The sequence below is a fragment of the Chanos chanos genome, chromosome 6, assembly GCF_902362185.1.
Source record: "Chanos chanos chromosome 6, fChaCha1.1, whole genome shotgun sequence".
Taxonomy (NCBI): Eukaryota; Metazoa; Chordata; class Actinopteri; order Gonorynchiformes; family Chanidae; genus Chanos; species Chanos chanos.
The window spans coordinates 15,003,784-15,025,197 of NC_044500.1; the positions used below are offsets into that span (position 1 = coordinate 15,003,784).

Below are 21,414 nucleotides of genomic sequence, written 5' to 3' on the forward strand. Positions count from 1 at the left end.
TATCTTTACAAACATGAAAACGTGATAATGCAGTATTTTCAGTTTCTGTATCCAGGAATTACATACTTGTCTAATTCTGTAACTTTTGTCAATGTAACAGTGCAACTATTTTTGTTAATACCTGCATAATATGGAGAGTTCAAATAACATCTTAAAACCACACAGATTCTAATTCAGAAACCAGCTCAACACCAACACTGCTTGTGCAGTCTTTCCATTTATTTACAAAATTTCCTAGTAATACTCTGCACAATAGTCTTTCACACAGTGTACAGATCAATCAACTTTTAGGTCAAGAGTAATTTTCTTTCAGCAAATACATAATTAAAAAAAAAAAAAAAAAAACATACAGGACCATATTCTAAGGCTTCTCTTATACATTCAAAACCAGGTAAATACTGTATAATTTGAGATAATGGAGAACTTACGCAGTCAGTACTTCTATTGAAACTTTTGAAAGATTGTAGAAAGGAGGCACAAAATTCTACCTTTCAAAAATTGACTTCCACTGTTCTTTTTTGTCAAACGTCTGAACTCAACTTATACAGCCAAACAAAGTGGATTATTCCAGTTCGAAATTGCAGTTAACTCTTTGAATAGAACTCTTTCTTGATTTTTAAGAAACTTTAAGTATACCTTTCTTAAGTATAATAATTCACATAGTGAGTAAGAATGAAGTTGTCACACTGCCAGTCAAAAAATACTCAATGACGAACACTGCCAACATCAAAGCAACACTTTGAACAGTTAGGAAAATCGTATCTTTTTTTTTGTTGTTGTTGTTACAGGATATAGGCATTAGGGCCTATTCATAAAAGAAACTTAGAAAAACACACATACAATATATTTTATAAAAAAAAATCCTGCAAAAGAGTTTTACATAGATGACTATTATTTCCTCATAATTATTATAAAGAACCAGATACAAGTAAGTCTTTCAAGTTTGTGCTACCTTTGACACCCCGCATTCTTTTGACACACATCAGTCTTTGCAGCTTGAGGTCAACAGCTTGTGCTGGAGTGAACGGACTTGTTTGTACTTGGACTTGACCCTGTACTCTTCAGGGGAATCCGTTTCAGAGTAGTTAGTACCGATTGTATATTTAAAAAAAAAAATCCTCCCCTGCTACACCAGTGACCCTGCCTGATTCTGTGCAGGTACCATGACTGGCATGCCGCCCATACGAGTCAGGCTGGCAGAGTTGATGCCGATGGGTGAGTTGGATGGACGAGGGGCTTGGGGCTGAGCCCCCTCAGTTCTGTGTGGGGAGTTGACTTTGGAACCGTGGGGACGTGGATGGTGGTGCATGTGCGGATGGGGATGTGTAGGGGTGCCGCTAACGTTGTATCCAGGCAGGCCGTGCAGCGGGTTTGGTTCTCCCGGGCGGAGGCGATAGGTGGCGGTGCTTCCGGAAGCCGTGAGTATGGAGGCTGTGTCGGAAGGTGCGGCGTATCGGTAGTGGTTATTGGCTTGATATCGAGGATCTCCTGGATGAGGACTGGTGGCTATGGAAGACAGCGTGCCGTTCTTGGAAATGATATCCGAGCCCGTGTTACTCTTAGCCCAAGAGACTCGTTTGGGTGCCTGAGCATCTTCCCTACGACAAAAAATTCATTCAGTCAACAGACAGATGCAAACTGGTCTCCGTGGTCACCAGGTATAGCCCCCTCTCAAACAATGCACCACAAACCCATCAATGGGGAAATAATGGAAAAAATACATAGAAAAGTTTAGACACTGAGTTTAAATAAGCATACATGCACTCACTTAATATCATTGGCCATCTCTTCCTCAGTGTCACGACTCCGCCTTAGGAGAAAGATGAGGAAAAGAATGAGGGCAACCAGCCCAACCACTGAGCCCACCGTGGCGCCAGCTATCACCCAGGCGTTATTAGCTGCAGGGAGGAATGGAGAGAAGTTATACTGGCCATGGTCACACGAGGTAAACATGAGTCTAATAGGATGCCGCGTGTTGGTTTTACTTACGGCTGGAGACCTCTAAGTTGATGTGACAGGTATCAGAGCCGGCCGTGTTGCTCGCTCGGCAGACGTATTTGCCGGACATGTTTTTAGTGAGATTACTCAGTCTCAGAGTGCCCTGCCTTTCATCTGAAACCAGAACATTGAAACAGAGCTCAGTGCTCACGTGCCCCGAAACCCACCATGATACACCTTCTACACATTGCAAAAAACAGCCCCGATAGACTCCAGGAAAACAAGCCTTTTCTAAAGTGTCTATTCTCTGATATAAACCACTGTTTGACCCAAAAGAGCAGGTCTTTTAGAGGCCATGGCGAGATGGGTTTTTTTTTTTCCACAGTAATATATGCAACCTATTTGTGAATAAATAAATTAATAAATAAAAAGCCCCAGTTGGATGATTCTAGCAAAAAAAAAAAAAAAAAAAAATCCTTTGAAAATCCGTCTTTAAAAGTGCACTTGGTCAAGCTTTTGTTTCTGCAAAGAAACCAGAAAGAATGGGCGTCCACAATAACGTATAGGATAAATTCCAACCACAACAATGTTGATGTAACCTAATGCCCACTTTCATTAGGAAATAGTCCCAACAACCGTAAGAAGATGAGAGATGAAGGCTATAAACATACACTTGCTAGCATTACATTTTGTGCTGTTATGAAAAGAGCTGGCAGAGATTGCTGTTGGATAACTCTCATTGAGGACCATCTGCTGCACTGAATGCAGACTCAAAACTGATTGCCCTGCAGAGAGGGGGAGCAGATTCCTGTTTATGGATAAACTCTGCAGAAAGGGGGGAGCAGACTCCTGTTGCGATTTCTCAGATTTAATACTGACAGACTTCAGTGAGTTCTAAGCCAAATCTAAAAAAAAAAAAAAAACTATATAAAACCGTCAAAGCAGACAGCATTGTTCATTTTCTGCTGTAAGAGAAACAAACAAAATTATGCCTGGCACGCAATTCTTAACAAGCATTTACTGCAAATTGGCATTTTTAAACGGGAATGAGAGCACATCTAAATAATGGCTACTTCTGCCTGAGTGCCAAATAAGGGCCTCATTAAAGGGAGATTCTTTAAGAACAAAAGCCAGGCAGCCACAAGCTTTTATGACAATCACAATAGGCCACTGTTCTTTTCAACACTGTTAACAATGCATGGAAACTAAACAAGTTTGTTATAACTGATAATCAAAGAATTTACTATTTGAAATACACAGATATTGTTGTGCATCTATTACTCTACTCTTTATGACAAAGCCAGTGTTTTTTTTTTTTTCAGTTTCCCATCACTATAAATGAAGCAATTATAAAAACAAAAAGTTAACACAAGCCCTGGGATACCATGCTTGACTATAATACATTAAAAACAGAGCAGTGTGGAAACTATGTCTCCATTCTACAGATGAAAGCAGTCAAACAGGAAGAGAGGGTGATTTGGGATTCTAATCAGATTAATGACAAGCATTGGACAACTATTTGGGTTTTAATCCTACTCTATTCTACTCTATTACACTATTGTGCACCTCTGCGCTCATGTTGCCATTGGTTCAGTGTATCACAAGCTTAATGTTTGAACTGAAAATCTGTTTGAAAATCTCACACACAAATCTTACACCATTTGTTTGATTCAACTGATTCACTAAGTTACATGTCTTCTCATGGATCCAAATCTCAATTTTACACTGTGAAGCAAATGGCCCTTCATCTCTGTGACAAACAGTATCATCTAAAACCAAGAGGCAACATGAAACAATGATGAACAAGAAAAATAACGAAGAAAGAGGAACAGAACCTACAAATTCTGTACCTCAAACGGGAATTTTGAGACAACTAACGATACAAGAGTGCAGAGTGTTTTTTTTTTTTTTGAGGGGGGGGGGGTGTAAATTTGTCTAAAGGGAAGACTTCTAAAGTCTCTACAGTTAGGTTACTAAGAGGGAGAAGAATCTCAGCGTCTGAGGGCTCCTACGACAGCCATCTAGCTTCAAGGAGAGAGGGGAGCAAATCCCTTACCCAAGTACCCCAATACCAGCACTGGCTGGGGGCAGGACCTCCACTCTGTGAAGGCAGTGACAGAGACAGAGAGGGCAAGAAAGGTAAATAGGACATAAGCTGCAGGGCTGCTGTCACTCAAGAGACAGAGCGAGTTGCAGTTGGCCTGGACTACGTGTCATGTCCTCTCCGGCATGACGGCGGACTCAGAGAGGAGTCATGACTGATATGAGACAAATGTGTTGGGATCAGTGAGAGAAACCACCACATGGTTCACAAAAAAACTAAGCCAGCTTTGATGAACAGCTGGCATCAACATGCATTTTCACAAAAACATTGCAGTCATTATATCTGACATGTCAAAACAAATGTCATGAAATATGTCCAAAAACCCCTCAAATATGACCACACATTCTCTGTGTTTTTAAAGCATGGATTATGTAAAGTAATAACACTTATTTTGGAAGAAATACAAAAACTGGATTTGCTAAACTACTTAATCCACAGTGGAGGAACGCATAAAATACATTCAGTTCTTGTCATAGTTTCTGCTTCTTTTATTCAAGCATGCAGAGAGATTGAGATTCTCTGTCTCCAGTCAGGAAGATACATTGCTATATCACGGCAGTCTTCCTACAGCCTCAGGAAAGTGGAAAGGTGGTGGGAAAGCCATCTCAGCTATTAGAGAGCAAAAAAAAAGAAAAAAAAAATACGTGAGAGCACATTGCTCTCTCATACTACACATTTTTGTCCACACCATCCATCAAATTTTACACAACAATTCTCCAGCCCAAGGAGATACAATCCAAAGAGGAAATTGTTCGGAAACAAAAGGACCTTGAGTGAAAAGTTTCCCAGGTTCCTCCGGTCAGGGCTGTTTTATTTTATTTTTTTATTTTTTTATTTTTTTTTTTATTACAGTGTAAAACAGGTTCAGGTTTTTGCATGGATTTAAAATGATTCAAAATGGCTGCTTCTTGACAATATTACCATCATTAGTAATGTTTATTAGTGGGTCATTAGGCAACATTCATTTCCGTGTGCTTTGTGGGTGTTCCTAGGCTTTAACGTGTAAACAATATCTTAAATCACTGCACGGAGATCTCTCAGTGGAAATAAATGGTTTGAATGGTTAAATGCAAGAGTATAAAGAGAGAGAGAGAGAGAGAGAGAGAGAGAGAGAGAGACACTCACTCTGCATGGGGGAGAAGAAGACCTCAGACAGTGGGGCGGCTTTAGTCCATTTGTATTGAGGGACAGGTTTACCGTAGCTGGACTTACAGCTCAGGGTCACGTTCCCTCGCAGCACCGGATCTCCTGTCATCGAACATACAGGAGTGGAGGGAGGGACTGGAAAAGCCAGAGAGACAAATCACACCATAAATCTCAAAATGACCTCACCAATAAAGTAGTACCACAGCAATTAGCATTTTTCTAGGCAATGGCTTCTTAATAACGTACTGCAGACAAATAGGCTCCGAGTACCATTTTGTTCATGTGATTTCACACTTTACAATATTTATTGTTGGTTAAATACGTATAGCAGACTTCCAGCATAGGTTTATGGGCTGTTTTTTTTTTCTTCAAACAATGTGCTTTATATACATTAGGAGGTATTTTCTCTTAATTGTGATTAACCCCACAGACAGACATTACTGTCATGAAACAGACTATTTGTTTTTAATCCAGCTGTATTTATCCTGATTAGTATTTGTATTTTTCATTTCATAATTAATCTCATGGTCATTTCAAAACAGCAATGTATCGTCCATTATGGTCCTGTCTGCGCTATAACATTCACCAACATCATCATCATAATCATTGCCATCATCATTAGCCTCATTATCATTAGTGAAAATAGCAGTAGGGACATTAGCGGTGTCCAAAACACATTCATTTCACAGATTCCTAGAAGAAACATGAAAAACCATATGGACGGTTACTGTAAAGCTGAATTCCATAATCGAAACAGATGATTCCCGTACCCTTTACGTTGAGTCTTAGTTCCCCGGACAAGCCTGGAGCTCCTGGGACGAGGACGTCACACAGGTACCGGCCTGAGTCCGACTCCTGGGTGTTGTTGATATAAATTGACAGGTTTGTGGAAGGCATGGATACGGCAAAACCCACACGCTTCCTGAACTCAGGACTTCCGATTCCAATCTCGCCTGCGGTGTAGGAGATGATCTACAAAGCCAAACAAACAGAACTGCACAGTCAGTATCCACAACCATTTTTTTTCTTTGTTTTTTAACTTGGTTATTCAAGCTGATGAATCAAGAATGTTATATTTTGAGCTAACAATTGGCACAGATGGTTAAGAACCCGCCCACATGGCAGTGATGCATCTGGAAATCATAGGTTCAAATCCCAGCTGTGCCTCTCTGTGCCCAGTGTGGCTGAGAATCAATGGGAATACAGCCTGACTCTGTACTTTGGTGCTTGAGTCAGCCAAGGTCCCTCTGCCTTTCTCCTCAGCAGTAACCACTCACTGTCAGGTGCACATAAGGTTGTAGGTGAAGTTCATAAAGCATGTTTTCTTGTTTGACAATACTACACATCTTTTAGTGTGAAAAAATAAGTAAGTGACATTACATATGATGAAGGACGCATGAGCTAGCCTCACTCACATAAACTGAGGTTATTCTCTAAGAGGGGCAGATTTATAAGATCTAAATTATGAGAGAAGAGGTAGTAATCGTGTTTCCTGAGCCACATGCCAGTAAGATGAATATCATACAATTTGTTGCAAGACGCAAACTAATCATCATTAAGCACTAAAGAATAAGGACCAAAATCAAAATGTGACCAGCCAGTACTGACAGTCTTACAATAGGTCACATACATTTCATTTTAACAGGAGCATCGTTTACACATGGCTCAAAAAATCCCTTCAAAAGCAGGACTTTAAAGAGGGGGGGCTAGTCACTGGTTAATACACTTGATTTTGGCGAAACATCCACAGATATAACACACTGTTTTGGTGTTCTTGTTAGAGAACACAAGTATTAACAATTTATTTAATATCACAAACATCTGATAGCTGACGTTAAACTGTCATTTTTTATTTGATCTGTCTAAAGGCCCTGTTTGTGGAAAAATATTTTTTCTACATATTTTATGATGAGCCATGAATTTGCCACAGGTAATGTAACACAATCAAAGGATTGTAATTAAATTACACTAAATAGCAAGTTCATAAGAGGAGAATATGCAACATTAATGGCCATTTCTGATATTTGACAGAGTAAAGCAAACCCTCTGTATAACAGAGTTAGGATAAATCTTTATCATAAAGATAATCTCCAAATGCATGTGCAGATGGTCAAGTTAGATTTTTAGGCTGATTTTCCATTTATTTGAGATAAGCTCGCAAGCAATGACAAGTGAAAACTATCCAGATTATCAAAATCATCACGAAGATTACGCTAACACAAACATGCACCACATATAGAGGATATGCCGTGCAAGTGCATGTATTCATACATGTGCCCCATCAGAGATAACAACAGCACTCCTACAAGCTTTAGGCTTTACTTTCTGACTTTTTCAACCCTGACAGGAAACCATTCATATAATATTAAAAGGAAAAGCTAATCCCTTTCTCGTCTGACAAGAAATACCAAAAGTACCTTTTGACCTGAGAGAAACACCATGATAAAACTTTGAGTGACACCCATCTGTTCACTGAATACAATATGTGAAATATTAGGCGGATGAGGTGAGAGCTAATCTCTGCCAGCGTGTTCTTTTAGTTTCTCATTCTGTCTGGGTCAGGCATATCACTCTGTTCTGATGCACCGCTCCACTGTTCTATCAAACAAGCTCAATTCAAGATGCCACAAATGTAAGATTCAGCAGCACAATGTAGCAAGAGTAACAAACACAGACATGAAGAAAGATCTCAGATTCAAATTGGGGAAGTATTAGGGGATGTGTCGCCCATAGCAGAAATGTCAAAGAAACAACTGGCTGGATCTTTCACCAGGAGTTAGCATACTCACTTGTTTGGAGTCATTGGTCATAAATTTCCAGATGACCGAGTTCTTCTCAATGACAGAAGTAGGAGTGTACCAAGCTTCCAGGACGACCATTTGGCCCCTGACGACTTCCATCTCTTTCCGTGGTATCTCCACTCGTTGAGAATCACCTAGAGTGCCAGCATGAAGAAAAGCGTTTGAGAAAACCATTCTAGTGCAAAGTAAATAAAGACGATGAGTGTGGCGGCACTTGTCTCTCACTGGCATGATTATACATTAAAGCTATCATAATCCACTGCAAGCATATTTCCTAATCCAACCAAATACCAGCAACACAGAGAAGTTAACCAGTAAAGCTCCTCTGGTCCACAGGGATAAATACAAAACAAAATGGAGCATGTATGGCATTAAAATCAGATGTTCAATGACTGTATTTATTTTTTTAAAAAATAAATAAGTCTTTGGCTGTAAAACTGCAAACAAGATTATGTAACAGCTCAGGATCAAAGCGTATTTTAAAAGACTGAACTGGTATTTAAAGGTCAATTAATTTGACCAGCATTCTTCCATGTATGTCAAAACCTTCAAGATTTTGCAAGAGATAAAAATAAATCCACGCAGAAGTTCCAAAGTAATCAAAGACGCAGTTCAGTTATTGTTCTACGCTCTTAGAACAACACTTAGAAAAGCAGGAGAGCACACGAGATAAATTCACAGAGAAATAAAATATTAAAAGTGAAAATAAAACTGAAATTCACACCTCAACAACAGACCAAACGTGGAAAACCACACCAACCATTACTTGTACATCTCCGACAGTTGACACCCGGGCAGACAGGAAGGCAGAAGAAAGGAAAGACACATCAACAAAGCTCACTTACAAGGCATATAGTCCCCTGAGCTGGTCAGTTGAAGATGGATCAACTGATCCCAGCAATCGCTGTTGTCCTGATCAGCCAGCTTGGCGGCGGATTCACACACACACATATACACACAGAGAAAGCAAGCGTCCTGCTTGGCCGCGAAGCGCTGCCGTTTTTCTTCTCTTTCGGAATTAAGCTGAATTTAGCTGTGAGAATTAGAGGAGTGCACAACTGTGCATCTCTGTGACGTCACAGGATGGCATCTTGTTTTAGGCTTAAAGTAGTACTGACTCTATGCTTCCTTATTACCCATGAGAGCTCGAGAGAGAGAGAGAGACAGAGAGCCTCTGGCCGCGTACCATCTCTATTTTTTAATTTCAGTTGCGAATCTGATAAGTCTACCCGACTAATCCCCAAACAATCCCCCCCCCCCCCCCCCCCCCGACTCAATCTTTCAGCCGTTCTTTCACCTCACGTGAGTCAAGTATAGTGCAGCTCAGCTGGACTCAGAAGATGATGTAACACGCGGCCACACGCTTTGACAAGCATTGTGAGCGTTTCTAATGTTGTTGTCTTCATTCACATTCTTAACCTATTCATCTAAAGAGGTCAACGGATCTACACACAAAACACATTTCTCATCTTTTCCAACTGATTCATATATGATGGCGTGACAGGTGGTATATTTACAAGGAATCAAAGCATATTACTTTTGCAAATCCAATATACCTTTTTTTTTTTTTTGCTTAAAATTGCGTTGCATATGTTTATGAATACAATGCATTCTGAATGCTTTGTTGTTTAATAAAAACAATGTCTTTGGAAGCTAAAATGTCTGTAATATTGCACTTTCCTCATGGTATGACAAAAATTTGAGTGACAGATTTATGAATGGTATTCACAAGTAACAGCCCTATGCATCAGTGGCCACATGCTGTGTGTAATCCTAAAGATTACATGTTGTTTGACCTGTTGGCTAAAATTCACTTAAAAAAAGATTTAAATTTCGCTCAGTACTTATCCATGACCTTTATGACTTACAATAACTCTGGGCTTTATTTCAATTACTATTTAAGCCCAAAAAAAAATCTTACACCTGATGCTTGTCATCTGGCCATATTTGTTTTCCACTAATCCTTTTAGTGATAAAACCTTGGTTTCGGCCTTCAAAAGTGACAGGATGTGTGGTGGGGCGAAAGTAGGGCATGCACTGGTTCTCCTGTAGCAAGGCTATGTTCTCTAAGCTCATGAGGGAGAGGGAGAGAGAGAGAGAGAGAGAGAGAAAGACAGGGAAAGAAACAGAGTGAGAGAAAAAGAGAGTGAGAGAGAAAGGGGGGGGGGGCACTGAAGCGCCTTGTCACACTCTTCACTGAGGTTTCTGCACTTCGCTCCTGTCTCTTTGTTCAGGTTTATCCCTCCATCCCTGTGTCATTGCAATAGTTTATTAAATCAAGGAAAATCTTCCTTAATCCCTCAGCTCCGGTTCCATCTGTGCGGTTCCACACAGCTGCAGAGAAGAGCAGGAGGGTGTGGAGGCTGTCACGAAGTCTGCAGTCTGAGACTGTGCAACACACACTTCACAGCGGTGCCGCGAGAACACACACACACACACACACACACACACACACACACGCACACACACACGCACACACACATACACACACAGTCAGGAGAGTCAACCTGACATCTTCTCTGTATCATTAGAGCCTCCTGTCCAGTCTCCAACTTAAATAAGGCATGACAACCCCTCACCGCTGGGCCAGAAATGGAACCCGGAAGCCTCAACAGAAACACAGAGGGCTCCTCAGATCTCTTCTCAAAACACACCCTATTTTAAACAGTATGTCAGCATCTTAGCTTCTTTCACGTAAATTTATGAAAATACTTCTGCTCTCTTCACAAATAAATGTTTCAGAGTTTAGATTTGCTTTTATCGCTGACATCACATAGACTTTGGTGGAAGGAGATGGAAGGGTCTTGTGTCCATAATTACCCTGACATGATCAGGTCAGGCTAAATACCATCAAACAGAAGTCTTTTTTGAATCGTAAGAGAGGGTCTCAGATGAAAATGTCAGAGCAGACAACATACAAATGTCAAGTCAACTCTGCACTTTGACATGTCAGCCAAATGAGGGCAGCACTTTATTGTGGTATGGTGGAATAGATTGAGGACAGTCAGGAGGGATGAGTCCTATAAGATGTATGTCTATTGTCTATATGCCTGCACACTGCAGTACACACACTGGACACTCAACAATACTGTTCACTTTAGTTCAAACAATTTTTCATTTCCAGCTATTTCAATAAATATATGGGCAATAAACTGAAGTTCTCTGTAGCTATAACAATTTTTTTTATTTCCAACTATTCTATCAAATAGAATAACAGGCAATAGATTCAGGCTCTATGCATAAAATATCATTTCTGAGTCCTTCCAAGTTTCCTTTCAAAAACAAAGAATCCATAAACTTAAATATCTACACCATGCATGTTTATGAATGATTATTATTCTCAGTGTTTTAGATGACAGATTTTGAGGTTTTTGTTAAAAACTATGTTGGCAATACAAGTCCACTGAATATGAAGAATTCGCTCTCTGCCTTTTTAAATAAGGGTTTCCACCAACCATCACGACTAAAGAAAAATAATCTCGGAGCATCTCAGGTGCGATACACCCAGAAGTTTTTATTTATCAAATACCTCATATTGATGAAAGGGCTACAATCTTAGACCCACGTGTCACACAGAAATCCATCGCCATTAGACAGAAGCCCTCTGTCTTCTCGAGTAATCTTTTTTTTTTTCTCTCTTTTCTTCTTGTCACCAGCCCACAAGCGTCCTGTGATAAGGCCATTCCTCAGACAATCTCTCCTGCACTGAGCCAACCTTAAAATAACTGCTAATCTTGAGCAAGTGAAAGCAGCAGCTGCACATCACAAAGCACTTTACTGAGGTCTGGCCTTGTGGGGTTCAGGTCCGTAGTGCATGACCAACATTCACGGCCTTATTTCAGAGTCAATGGGCTCCATTGTTGAGAAAATTCTGGGCTCAATTATCTCAAGGTTTTTTTCTGCTGTACCTAATTCAGTGATAAGCGCCGGTTCGTCAACGTAAAAGAAAGACTTCAGTATGTCTGCTGCAGGAAGTGAAGTAAGCGGAGTTACGTTATCGGACAAATATGAGGGGAGATCTGTTCTAAGGCACTGGTGTCAAAGGGTTAACTTAGACCCTTCAAACAGATGGTCTTTAAATAATAAACATTTGGACAAGGCTCCATTAAATGGGATTACATTAGTTTAATCGCTACAGCTATTTTAAGCAATTTTGAGTGTGTTCACATCAGAGAGGTTTCCAAATCCCTCTTAAGTTTTGGTCGTGTTTAGATTGATTCTTCATGCACACATGGACACAAACCGCCAAATCAAACACTCTGTCTGTCAGCATCCAAATCCCTATTCTCACCACCACCAAACACACACACGTGCGCCCACACACACACACACACACACACACACACACAAACACACAGAAAAAATACACATACAGACACACACACACACACACACACACACACAAAAGGACACACACACACACACACGCACACACATAAAAACATCAGTTTTAAATTTACAGTTGAAGTGATAACAGATCATATGACATATGACCACAGGGTATAACTAGAGGGGATAAGAAAGCTGACAGCGGTTTGATGTGAGTAGTTATTTTAAAGGAACTGCACCCTCAGTCATGTTGAAATGCTCTGTTTCTATTGGCTGAACTCTCACTGTGAGGCTGAGGGAGAAGATGCACCCCTGTGTATAAAGCTACTCATGTGCATCATTTCAGTCGATAGCTACTGACAAACTGTTACTGACAAAATTCTGGACTGATTTACAACCCCCCCCCCCCCCCAAAAAAAAACAAAAACCAAAAACCCTTTAGGATTTGTTGCAATTGTAATGTCGTTCTGTTTTTGAATGAATCAAGCTGAAGGAAGTCAATTACGTTTTGTTTATATGCCTCACTAGCTCTCTGTAACGGCAAAGGCACGATTTTGATTGGTGCAACGTCGTGTATGAGGACTGTAAATCTATAGCCTGGTCTCATGTGTGAACAGAACATCAATCACCTGAATATGTCTCTGGAGAAAAGCTCTCCATCACTGTCAAGCCGGTCTTATGGAAGAAAATGATGCCGTAAAATGATGCCACTGAGCCCCCCTGTCTCCACATAGCTCATGGCATATGGACACAATCTCCTCCTACAAATCTGGGCACAAAAAATTAATCCAAGCAACAGGCAGATGGATTGGATTTAAATAATATATTAAGAGTGATCCAAAGAAGAGGACAAATTACTCTATGTGGGGAGAACGGACATTGCATTGCTCTCCCTCAGCCAATAATGTCTATAACAACCAATCACCATTAGGAACATGATAATGATCATTACATTCAACACTTCATCTGTTATCAGGACTCCTAAAGTGAGTGAGTCATAGAGATTAAACCATTTTCTGACGTGTGCCACCACTACTACTGAGTAATGCAAGTAATATGTACACAGGGGAAAAACCCGCAGCAAAGAGAAGATGCAATATGTGCCCTCTGAAAGAGACATAAACCAAGAATAAGTCACGCATTTTGAGGTTAAGTCTTCTTTTCCTTTCCATTTTTTTTTTTAAAGTATAATTTGTGGATGTATCTGAGATCATTGTGCATTTGTACTGCCTGCATTTTTAAGTCTGTGGTCCATTGTTCACACCCGCGTGTTTTAACACGCAGTTTTACAAGACTGAAAGATTTCAATCTGAACGTACAAATGTAAACATATGAAAACTGTATGTGGGTCCATCCCACCGACAAGGCAGCCACACATTCAGGGAGACCGGTCTCAGGGCTTTCAGTTTTTTGTTTTTTTTCCCCCCACAAATAAACAGTGACAGATATCCACAGCGACGCTACCACACAGCTCTATCCCCTAATGATGTTTTAACTGACCTAAAGCCCTTTGTAAGCCTCTTGGTATAAATGAGGAATGTGGCTAAACAGTAACCAGCGAATTTGCCATCAAGCCCTTCCAACCGTCACAGGCGCGGGAAAAGACATTTAGAAGTCGCTGGTGCTATGGGACTTGCACGGAAGGTCTTTTCATCCCCCAAACACATCATTTTCCAAGGGAGAAGAGAGAGAGCTGCTATGGCAACGTCAGATCTGATACCAAAGTCTCAAAGACTCTTAAGTTTAGCAGACAGAGGTTAATTGGGGCAGCAAACTGTATGATCTAATTTTGTGATCTCTCTTCTGATGTCATATAGCATCCTCTCGGAAAAGGAAATCGTCTATAGCAGTGCAAATGGCAAACAATCGGATCAAAAACCAATTATGAAAACTTGACATTTGCTGGTTTGTCACTTTTATATTGGTATTCAAAACGATACATTTTTTTCAATGATGACAAGCTTAAGGTTAGCAAAGCACCTCAGACATCAATAAATGAAATTTCACATAAAGACACTCTGTTATACAACAAAGTGGAAAAAAATAACCAAGAGCCTTACAGAGGATAAACTTTAGGATCACAAATAAAAAGAGATTCACTGCTTTGGATGGCTTGTACACATATATTGTCCACACAACTGAACATGGCAGATAGAAACAAATAATTAAACTGTCTGTAATATTATGGAGCACACCACTGCAAACTGCTCTACCTTCATTTGGTATAAAACATAAGATGGTCTATAAGTTTACGCACAGCTTCTGCATACTCAAACAAAGACATGTAGCAGTATGCAGTACCACACAGTGGATAGAAAGTCGCACATCATCTATAAGCTTTTTTATTGATTGGATTAACATGCCTCTATGCATTTCAATTCTGCACACAGGAGTACCGACATCCCTTCAAATCGAGTAAATCTATAAAATAAATCCAATAGAGTATCTCTTTTGTTTAATCTACGCAGTTGACTCAATTACTCAAACAAGAGGTTATCATTCTGTCACTGAGCTAAATGGTCGCATGATTCTTTCTTTTTTTTTCTCTCTGGTTTACAGCATTGGTGAGTCATAACCGTTGCACATCCGGTATAGATAACAGAATTACAGCTGGTAATGCTGTTCCATCACCACTGATTCTTTCCACGCAGGATTCTCAGAACGGGAAGAGTAATTGGAGTTGGAGGATTTGTCGAACTACAGACTAATACTGGACTTACATGAAAGATAGGTCAAGTCACGCCTGAATGGGTGTCTTAAAGGGATAGATTTACAGCAGCACGCTATGACAATTATTTGTTTATTTCAGGTATCTGTGAAACTGTTAACGGTTCATCTGTGGTAAAATGTTGGTCAAATATTTGTGGTGCACCAATCACAGCTCAAGTTACTGCTTTTGCACATGCAAAGAAAATGTTAATGTTTCTAATGTTAACACTGACATTAGCAAATGTAGTCGTATCTACGACGCTTAAGAAGAAGCTGGACATTCTGCGGCCTGTTGATGTCAGGAGATGGACCGAAACGAACAGGACAGAATGAAAGCAGGGAGCATTGGGTTGAATCTGAGAGGAGCTGGGCTTTGGTTAAAAGAGCTCTGATAGAATCCCATGGGCGCCGGCCCGTGCAGCTGTGGGACACTGTGTGCCTAAAACAGTGGCTCAGGTGCTACATAGCATTACCCAGACCAAAGCCAAAAAGCTCAGAGACAGCACGGAGACACACGGACAGCTCCGCGTCACGTGACCCACACGACATGATGGAATGACTTCAAAGGGGGCAAGTCCCATCTGATCCGGACTCACAGCCCCAACAGACTGTGGCATTGCCACTTCCAGCTGAATGAGGGAAAATTAATCCCTCCAGCTCTTCGCCTACTTAATTCTATCCGTGCAACTGTGGCTTGTTGTTATTGTGCTTACACTGTTTATGTCTCCAGTGAATGACTGACAAGGCCTGCAGAGAACATAAAAGAGGAGGGTATGTCAGCATATAAAATAAATATAATAATTCCAATCAGGAACAGGACAACTGGTCAGCTCACAATGCCCACGAATCCTCCCATCACTAACTCTGGAGGGACGCATCAGGACTCACAAGTGAAAACATACGTCTCTGTCAGTTGCTGGTGTAGTTTGGAATATAATGTGATTTACTGATTTTATCTTGATACAGGAAAGCTATTCCAGGCATGACAACAGTTGACTGAAAACATGTCAGTTCCACTGATATAGAGTTTAAATATAAATGCAACTGTTTCATCTAAGACTTGCCTTGACAACACAGTGAAGGAAAATGAAAAAAAACTGTAAGAGCGTGACCTGGAGAACTATACAAAAAGACAGCCTAAAAATAAGCTTAAACACACTAGCAAATGCGATAGCTAATCCATTTTTTTTTTCAGGTAAAGATTAGGAAGATCATCTTAAGGAGTGATAGCATATTGTAGATGAACAGACGGTTCACGAGAGAGCAGTGAGAGTTTAATATATGGCATAGCCCCAAGGCTTAAATGATCTACGTCTTGATAAACAATTTTTAGAAAGTGACCTGTACGGTAGATAAACATCATCTGCCTGATTATCCCATTGTTTTTCCTTACAGTAATAGCATAGACACACACTGAATGTCACACCTGCCTGCAGCCAACTCTCAGTTTAGTCACTCTTAGTCTGGCCACACTCCGCCTCTCCTGACTATTAACCTCCACTGTGACTCACTGCCTAATTACCCTGCCTTGTGTGTGTGTATATATATATATATATATATGGAACCTCCTCGCTGGCAGTACTCTGAGAGGTATTGAGAGTCCCATCACGCATTACCAAGCCTGTGTTTTTGTATCCTGTTTAAATCTATCCCATTTACCACTTTGACCTGGTTCTCATCGGCTTCCTGATTCTGTCTTGTGATTTGCGTTTTGGTAATTCGTCTGTATTGGATTTACTGTTTTAAGCGAACGCTTGTCCGTAGTATCGATGTCAGTTTTGGATCGGCATTTAGGCTTGTTTGTTAAAATCAAATTGCGTATCTCCATGAATGGATCCATGGACGTGGTATTTTACTGAGTCTGTATGCCAGGACTAACTGTAAGCGCCAAGCACGATCTTAATGTGATTCCTGCATCCTGCACATAAATAAGGCAACTGCCTGTTCATGTTACCATTGACATAAGCCAACATTTGGGTCAGGGCAAGTTCACTATGCAGCCAAAAAATCTGAATCCATTTCACATTAAGTGTATCTGAGACATGGTTCACCAGTAACAAGTTTTGTAACAACTACATAACACAGAAATGCCCTTTTGTACTATGTCCACTGGCTTGTGGGAGGAGCAAGCTTGTCATTAATTATCCTTCCTTAATTAAGATCTTCATATACAATGTGACTACAGAGTGAGCTTTTATGAGATTTAGTAGACATTGAACATAATAAGATTTCTGGATGTAATCTCTTTTATACGTGTGTGTGTGTGTGTGTGTGTGTGTGTGTGTGCATTTGTGTATGTATGCATCTACGAGTGTTTGTGTGCATCTGCATGTGTGGAGTGTTGCATGACATCTGCAAGAATGAGACATCAATTTGGGGGAGAAAAAAAAACAAAGCAGCGAGATGTGTTGGGGCATTCGAGAGCCCTAACGAGATCTCATAGAGAGTGATCAAATGTCAGTTGGACAAAAGGATTACCGCAATCCCAACGTCAACCAGCTTCACTCTCCACAGAAGACCTCTCACCTACATGACATGTGATTTACCACAGCTGCCCTCTCAGATCACTCCTCCCCAAACACAAACAGGCTGATGAGTTTTCCTTCTTTTCTCCACCTTGACATACCCTGTTGAGACATACTTTATTAAGACAAATAAATCTTTAAGCCAAAGTGAATATCTACATTCAGACCAAAGAGGTTTGCTGTCACTTTTAGCAGCACTTTAATCTATCAGGGACCACCAGCACAAAGAAAGGCCTGAGTCAGCGCATGATTGCACACTAAACATGTCTGTCCTTGGACGCATCAATCATATGGATGAACGCATATTCCAAAACAGCCCAGAAGCACAGATAAAGTCGTGGGAGAAATCAGAAACCCGCAGAAGAGCGCATTGCAATAGTTCAGTCATGATATTTCATAACATTATCATTCTAAATACCCAACCGTTACGGGAATTTTTAAAGTAAATATCATAGTTTTCTGAATATTTTCTCTCTTCCTTTCTCCTTGAAAAACTTAGTCTAGCCTCAGTCTTGGGTGGTGGACAGTAACTGATGAACCCTCTGGTTTGAGCTGCTTTGTTTACCCATGATTATAATAAGATATGATAGATGCCCACCACTGTCTTGAACAGTCAACACCACAGTCTCCGCTGAGGCGGTACATGTAAAAGATCTTTTTTTTTCCCTTTAGTGTCCAAAAAACAAAGAAAATGTTTGAAATTGTGATTTCCCTCCTTCATAACCACCGACACTTCTCAGAGGCATCTCCATTTTATGGGAATTCTCATGAGACAGCGCTGTTGGAAGAAGTCCTAGTGCCCACAAGAGGTAATTTCGTAGCAATATGGTTATCTCATAGGAGAGGAAGAATATGCACTTGTATTAAAGTCTGTATATGAGAGGAAAAGATATTCCAACTGAATATTACTTATTCAAGTCGAAACATATCACAAAGGCTCCTCTACAGAGCTAGGCAGAGAGCGTTAATGCACCTGAACTGACAGGGAAAAGCATGGTGTTTGTGGGTGGTGATGTGTAGCAGCTACAGTTCACTAACAAAAAAGAAAAAGAAAGATATTATTGCCGCTGCCGTGGAATTCATTTACTCCAGTAAAAGTGAAGATGGATCCGACATAATGTTCCCTCTGTGTGTGTGTTTCTCATATCGCCAGAAAATCCAATTGCTCCACAATGTTGAGAAAGCTGTTTATGAAGACAGCTTAAATATTTTTTATAGTGCAAATGTAGGTATTTACAGATTAAAACAGGAGCTATATGAAAAGAAAAAAAACCACACACGGTATCTGCATAAAGTCCTGTTTCTTTCTTAAAGCCAAGTATAAAAAAAAAATTACATTAAAATATTTACTTTTCACTTATGTAGACGCTCTACTTAAAAACTTAATAATGAATGAAATAGTCTCAAGAGTGAACCTGCTTCTGGCTTGACATCATACATTAATTCTCGCTTGCACCTGAGTTTAAATGTACAGGGTATATGATTACAGGATGTAATCATATAAAATCATAAATTTCCAAAGACCCTGTCGAGATCACGCCAGGTCTTGAAACTAGACGAGAATGTAAGAGGCAGAGTGATTAGAGCGACTACTGTGAGGACAATGGAAACTCTCAAAGGCCCAGACACACCTTTCAGGACAAGCCTGGTAAAAAACACCTGTGAGACAAAACATTTCACAAGTCCATCCCAGCCTGCAGGGTTACGAGACAAACAATGTCGACCAAGAAATCCTTGAGTCTGTTTTTAAATATTACATGCATAAAAGGAAAGAGATTCCATAACCAGGTGGCAAAAAAGTACTCTAGTCGGTTGAAACATTTGACCTAAACACTGAAGTGGCTATGGAATGAAAAAAAAAAAGCCTTAATTTGACCCATCACTGGATCCAGTCTGCAGCTTAACTTGAAGAATGCTGTATGTAAACAGTACCAAAGCAACAATATGAGATAACTGACAAATAAAAAAATGAATTTGTAAGAGGAAACGTAGATCTGCAAAGATAACGGAGACCCGGTGCAATAATCATACTGCAACTGTTGCCAAATATGTTTCGACCAAGTATTAGTCTAACTCACCAGAAGGGCTTGTATTCTTACTGTATCTTCTGATTAGCTGCAAAAGTAATGTGAGACATACATTCAGCCACATTGTCTCAAAGTCACAGATGGCTCTTCCAGCTCTCTGTGCTCTTATCTGGTAAGGCGGAGCACCTAGGTGAAGGAACACAGCTCCTTTGGGAGTAAGGGGCAACGAAACACATCACAGTTCACCCTTCCCTTCAGTCGACTGTACGGTCTCCAGATCTCTCAGTTCAACACAAGAGCTGAATATTTTTATTCTGTCACCAAGCTCACCGTCAGTATGTCATCTGCTGCATTCTCAGGGCTGCGTTGTGTCGCACATCGAGATAAAACTGACACAAATCAAGGTCTTGAGGAGTAAATCTGTAAACCACGAATTTTGTTTTGTTTTGTTTTTTTGAACAACAATGCAGCACAATACAGTATACATTTCCTGACTAATGCATACCAGCTCAGTGAACACTACTTTTACTCAGAGGTAAGTGTGTAAACCAGGGTTCCCTGGGCTTATGATACTTGTGACTGCCTCTGAATAACGCACCACATCACAACCCAAATACTATACAACCAACAACTAAGACAAAATCCGCTTATAATTTCTCTCAACAAAAATAAAATGAATGTGATTGATCCTGAATCGATCCCAATGTAAGCATTGTATGTGAACTTCAGTACACAGGACCCAGCTGTTTGCTGATGGGTTGTCAGGTGTCAAAAGCTGTTCATGGATATAACCCATCCATGCTCCATGACAACGTACAAAAAATAGAACACCAGAACTATATCTAGAGTTTAAATATAGCCACAGGTGTACATAGTTAAAGACACTTGAACTCTCTGCCCACTGGTACTGATCAGTTCAGATGTACATAATCAAGATGGAGCCATTCGCTGACATGTTCTGCGCTGAGAAAGGTTACATTAAGGGAATGATCACATTTCTATTAAAAGAGGAACAAATCACGTGAGTCTGTTTGTAACAAACAGGTTTGTGGACAGATCCACAACATTGGAAAGCTGATGATGGCTTTGTTGTGTAAAAGATGATTAGTCTTCAGCCAGAGCAGTATGAATGAGCATTTATGTGTGTGTGTGTGTGTGTGTGTGTGTGTGTGTGTGCAGGCTGTTGCTTTACATATGAACTACAGCCCTTCCCCCAGTTTGTTGTATCCTGTAGCACTTGGAAACAAGGATTGGAAGATGTTTGGACCAGGTCGCTAAGCTGTCTCTTCACACTATAATCTTATTATCAGCCCAAGCCGTCTTTAAAGGGAAGGAGCTGGGGACAGGCAGATTTCAAGCCACACTCTGAACACATCTTAATCTGTGACTCTTTGCTTCAATACATTACACAATGGCATTAGACATCAAAAACCCAACTGATAAATCAAAAGGGTGGGTGGATATTCTTTTCATAAGCTATTACTGTATTTTGTAACGCTGATGTACTTTTTGTGATTCACAATCTGCCAACCATCAATGCACTTTTATCATTGTACATTTCCATATGTATTGTGTAAATCCATTTAATCCAAACCATGGTTCTCAAAGACAACTTGAGGCTAAAATAATAGATAAATAAAAATCAAGATTGGGTACTTCCTAGTCTATGAAGGAAGCACAGAGTTTTTCAAAATCTAATTTGTCAGTTCCTACACTGAATTAATGAGGATTGGTCACACTAACTATGATAGACGGTTGTCCTGTTTGTTTACTTTTCATTTGTTTATTTCTTCATTTATTTATTGGAAGAACTCTGTTGCAAAGAACAAAGGATC

General features: G+C 40.2%; 1 protein-coding gene across 1 annotated transcript; it reads right to left on the reverse strand.

The window, feature by feature from the left end:
• Positions 1-1,126: 1,126 nt before the first annotated feature.
• On the reverse strand, positions 1,127-15,576 carry esamb (endothelial cell adhesion molecule b). The gene is made up of 8 exons (XM_030778091.1): positions 15,501-15,576; positions 7,978-8,123; positions 5,959-6,160; positions 5,168-5,323; positions 3,995-4,039; positions 1,990-2,112; positions 1,769-1,898; positions 1,127-1,598 (listed from the first exon to the last, which is right to left on the reverse strand). The coding sequence occupies exons 1-8, from the start codon at positions 15,574-15,576 to the stop codon at positions 1,127-1,129; spliced, it is 1,350 nt and encodes a 449-aa protein (XP_030633951.1).
• Between the last annotated feature and the right edge of the window lie 5,838 nt (positions 15,577-21,414).

Bases quoted from the DNA above. Each gene is read 5' to 3' on its own strand.
- esamb (XM_030778091.1), bottom strand. From the start codon at position 15,576: ATGTCGTGTGGGTCACGTGACGCGGAGCTGTCCGTGTGTCTCCGTGCT. The intron at 6,161-7,977 runs GTGAGTATGCTA...TTGGCTTTGTAG, and splicing joins TGACCAATGACTCCAAACAA to ATCATCTCCTACACCGCAGG. The intron at 1,599-1,768 runs GTGAGTGCATGT...TTTTTGTCGTAG, and splicing joins GAGATGGCCAATGATATTAA to GGAAGATGCTCAGGCACCCA.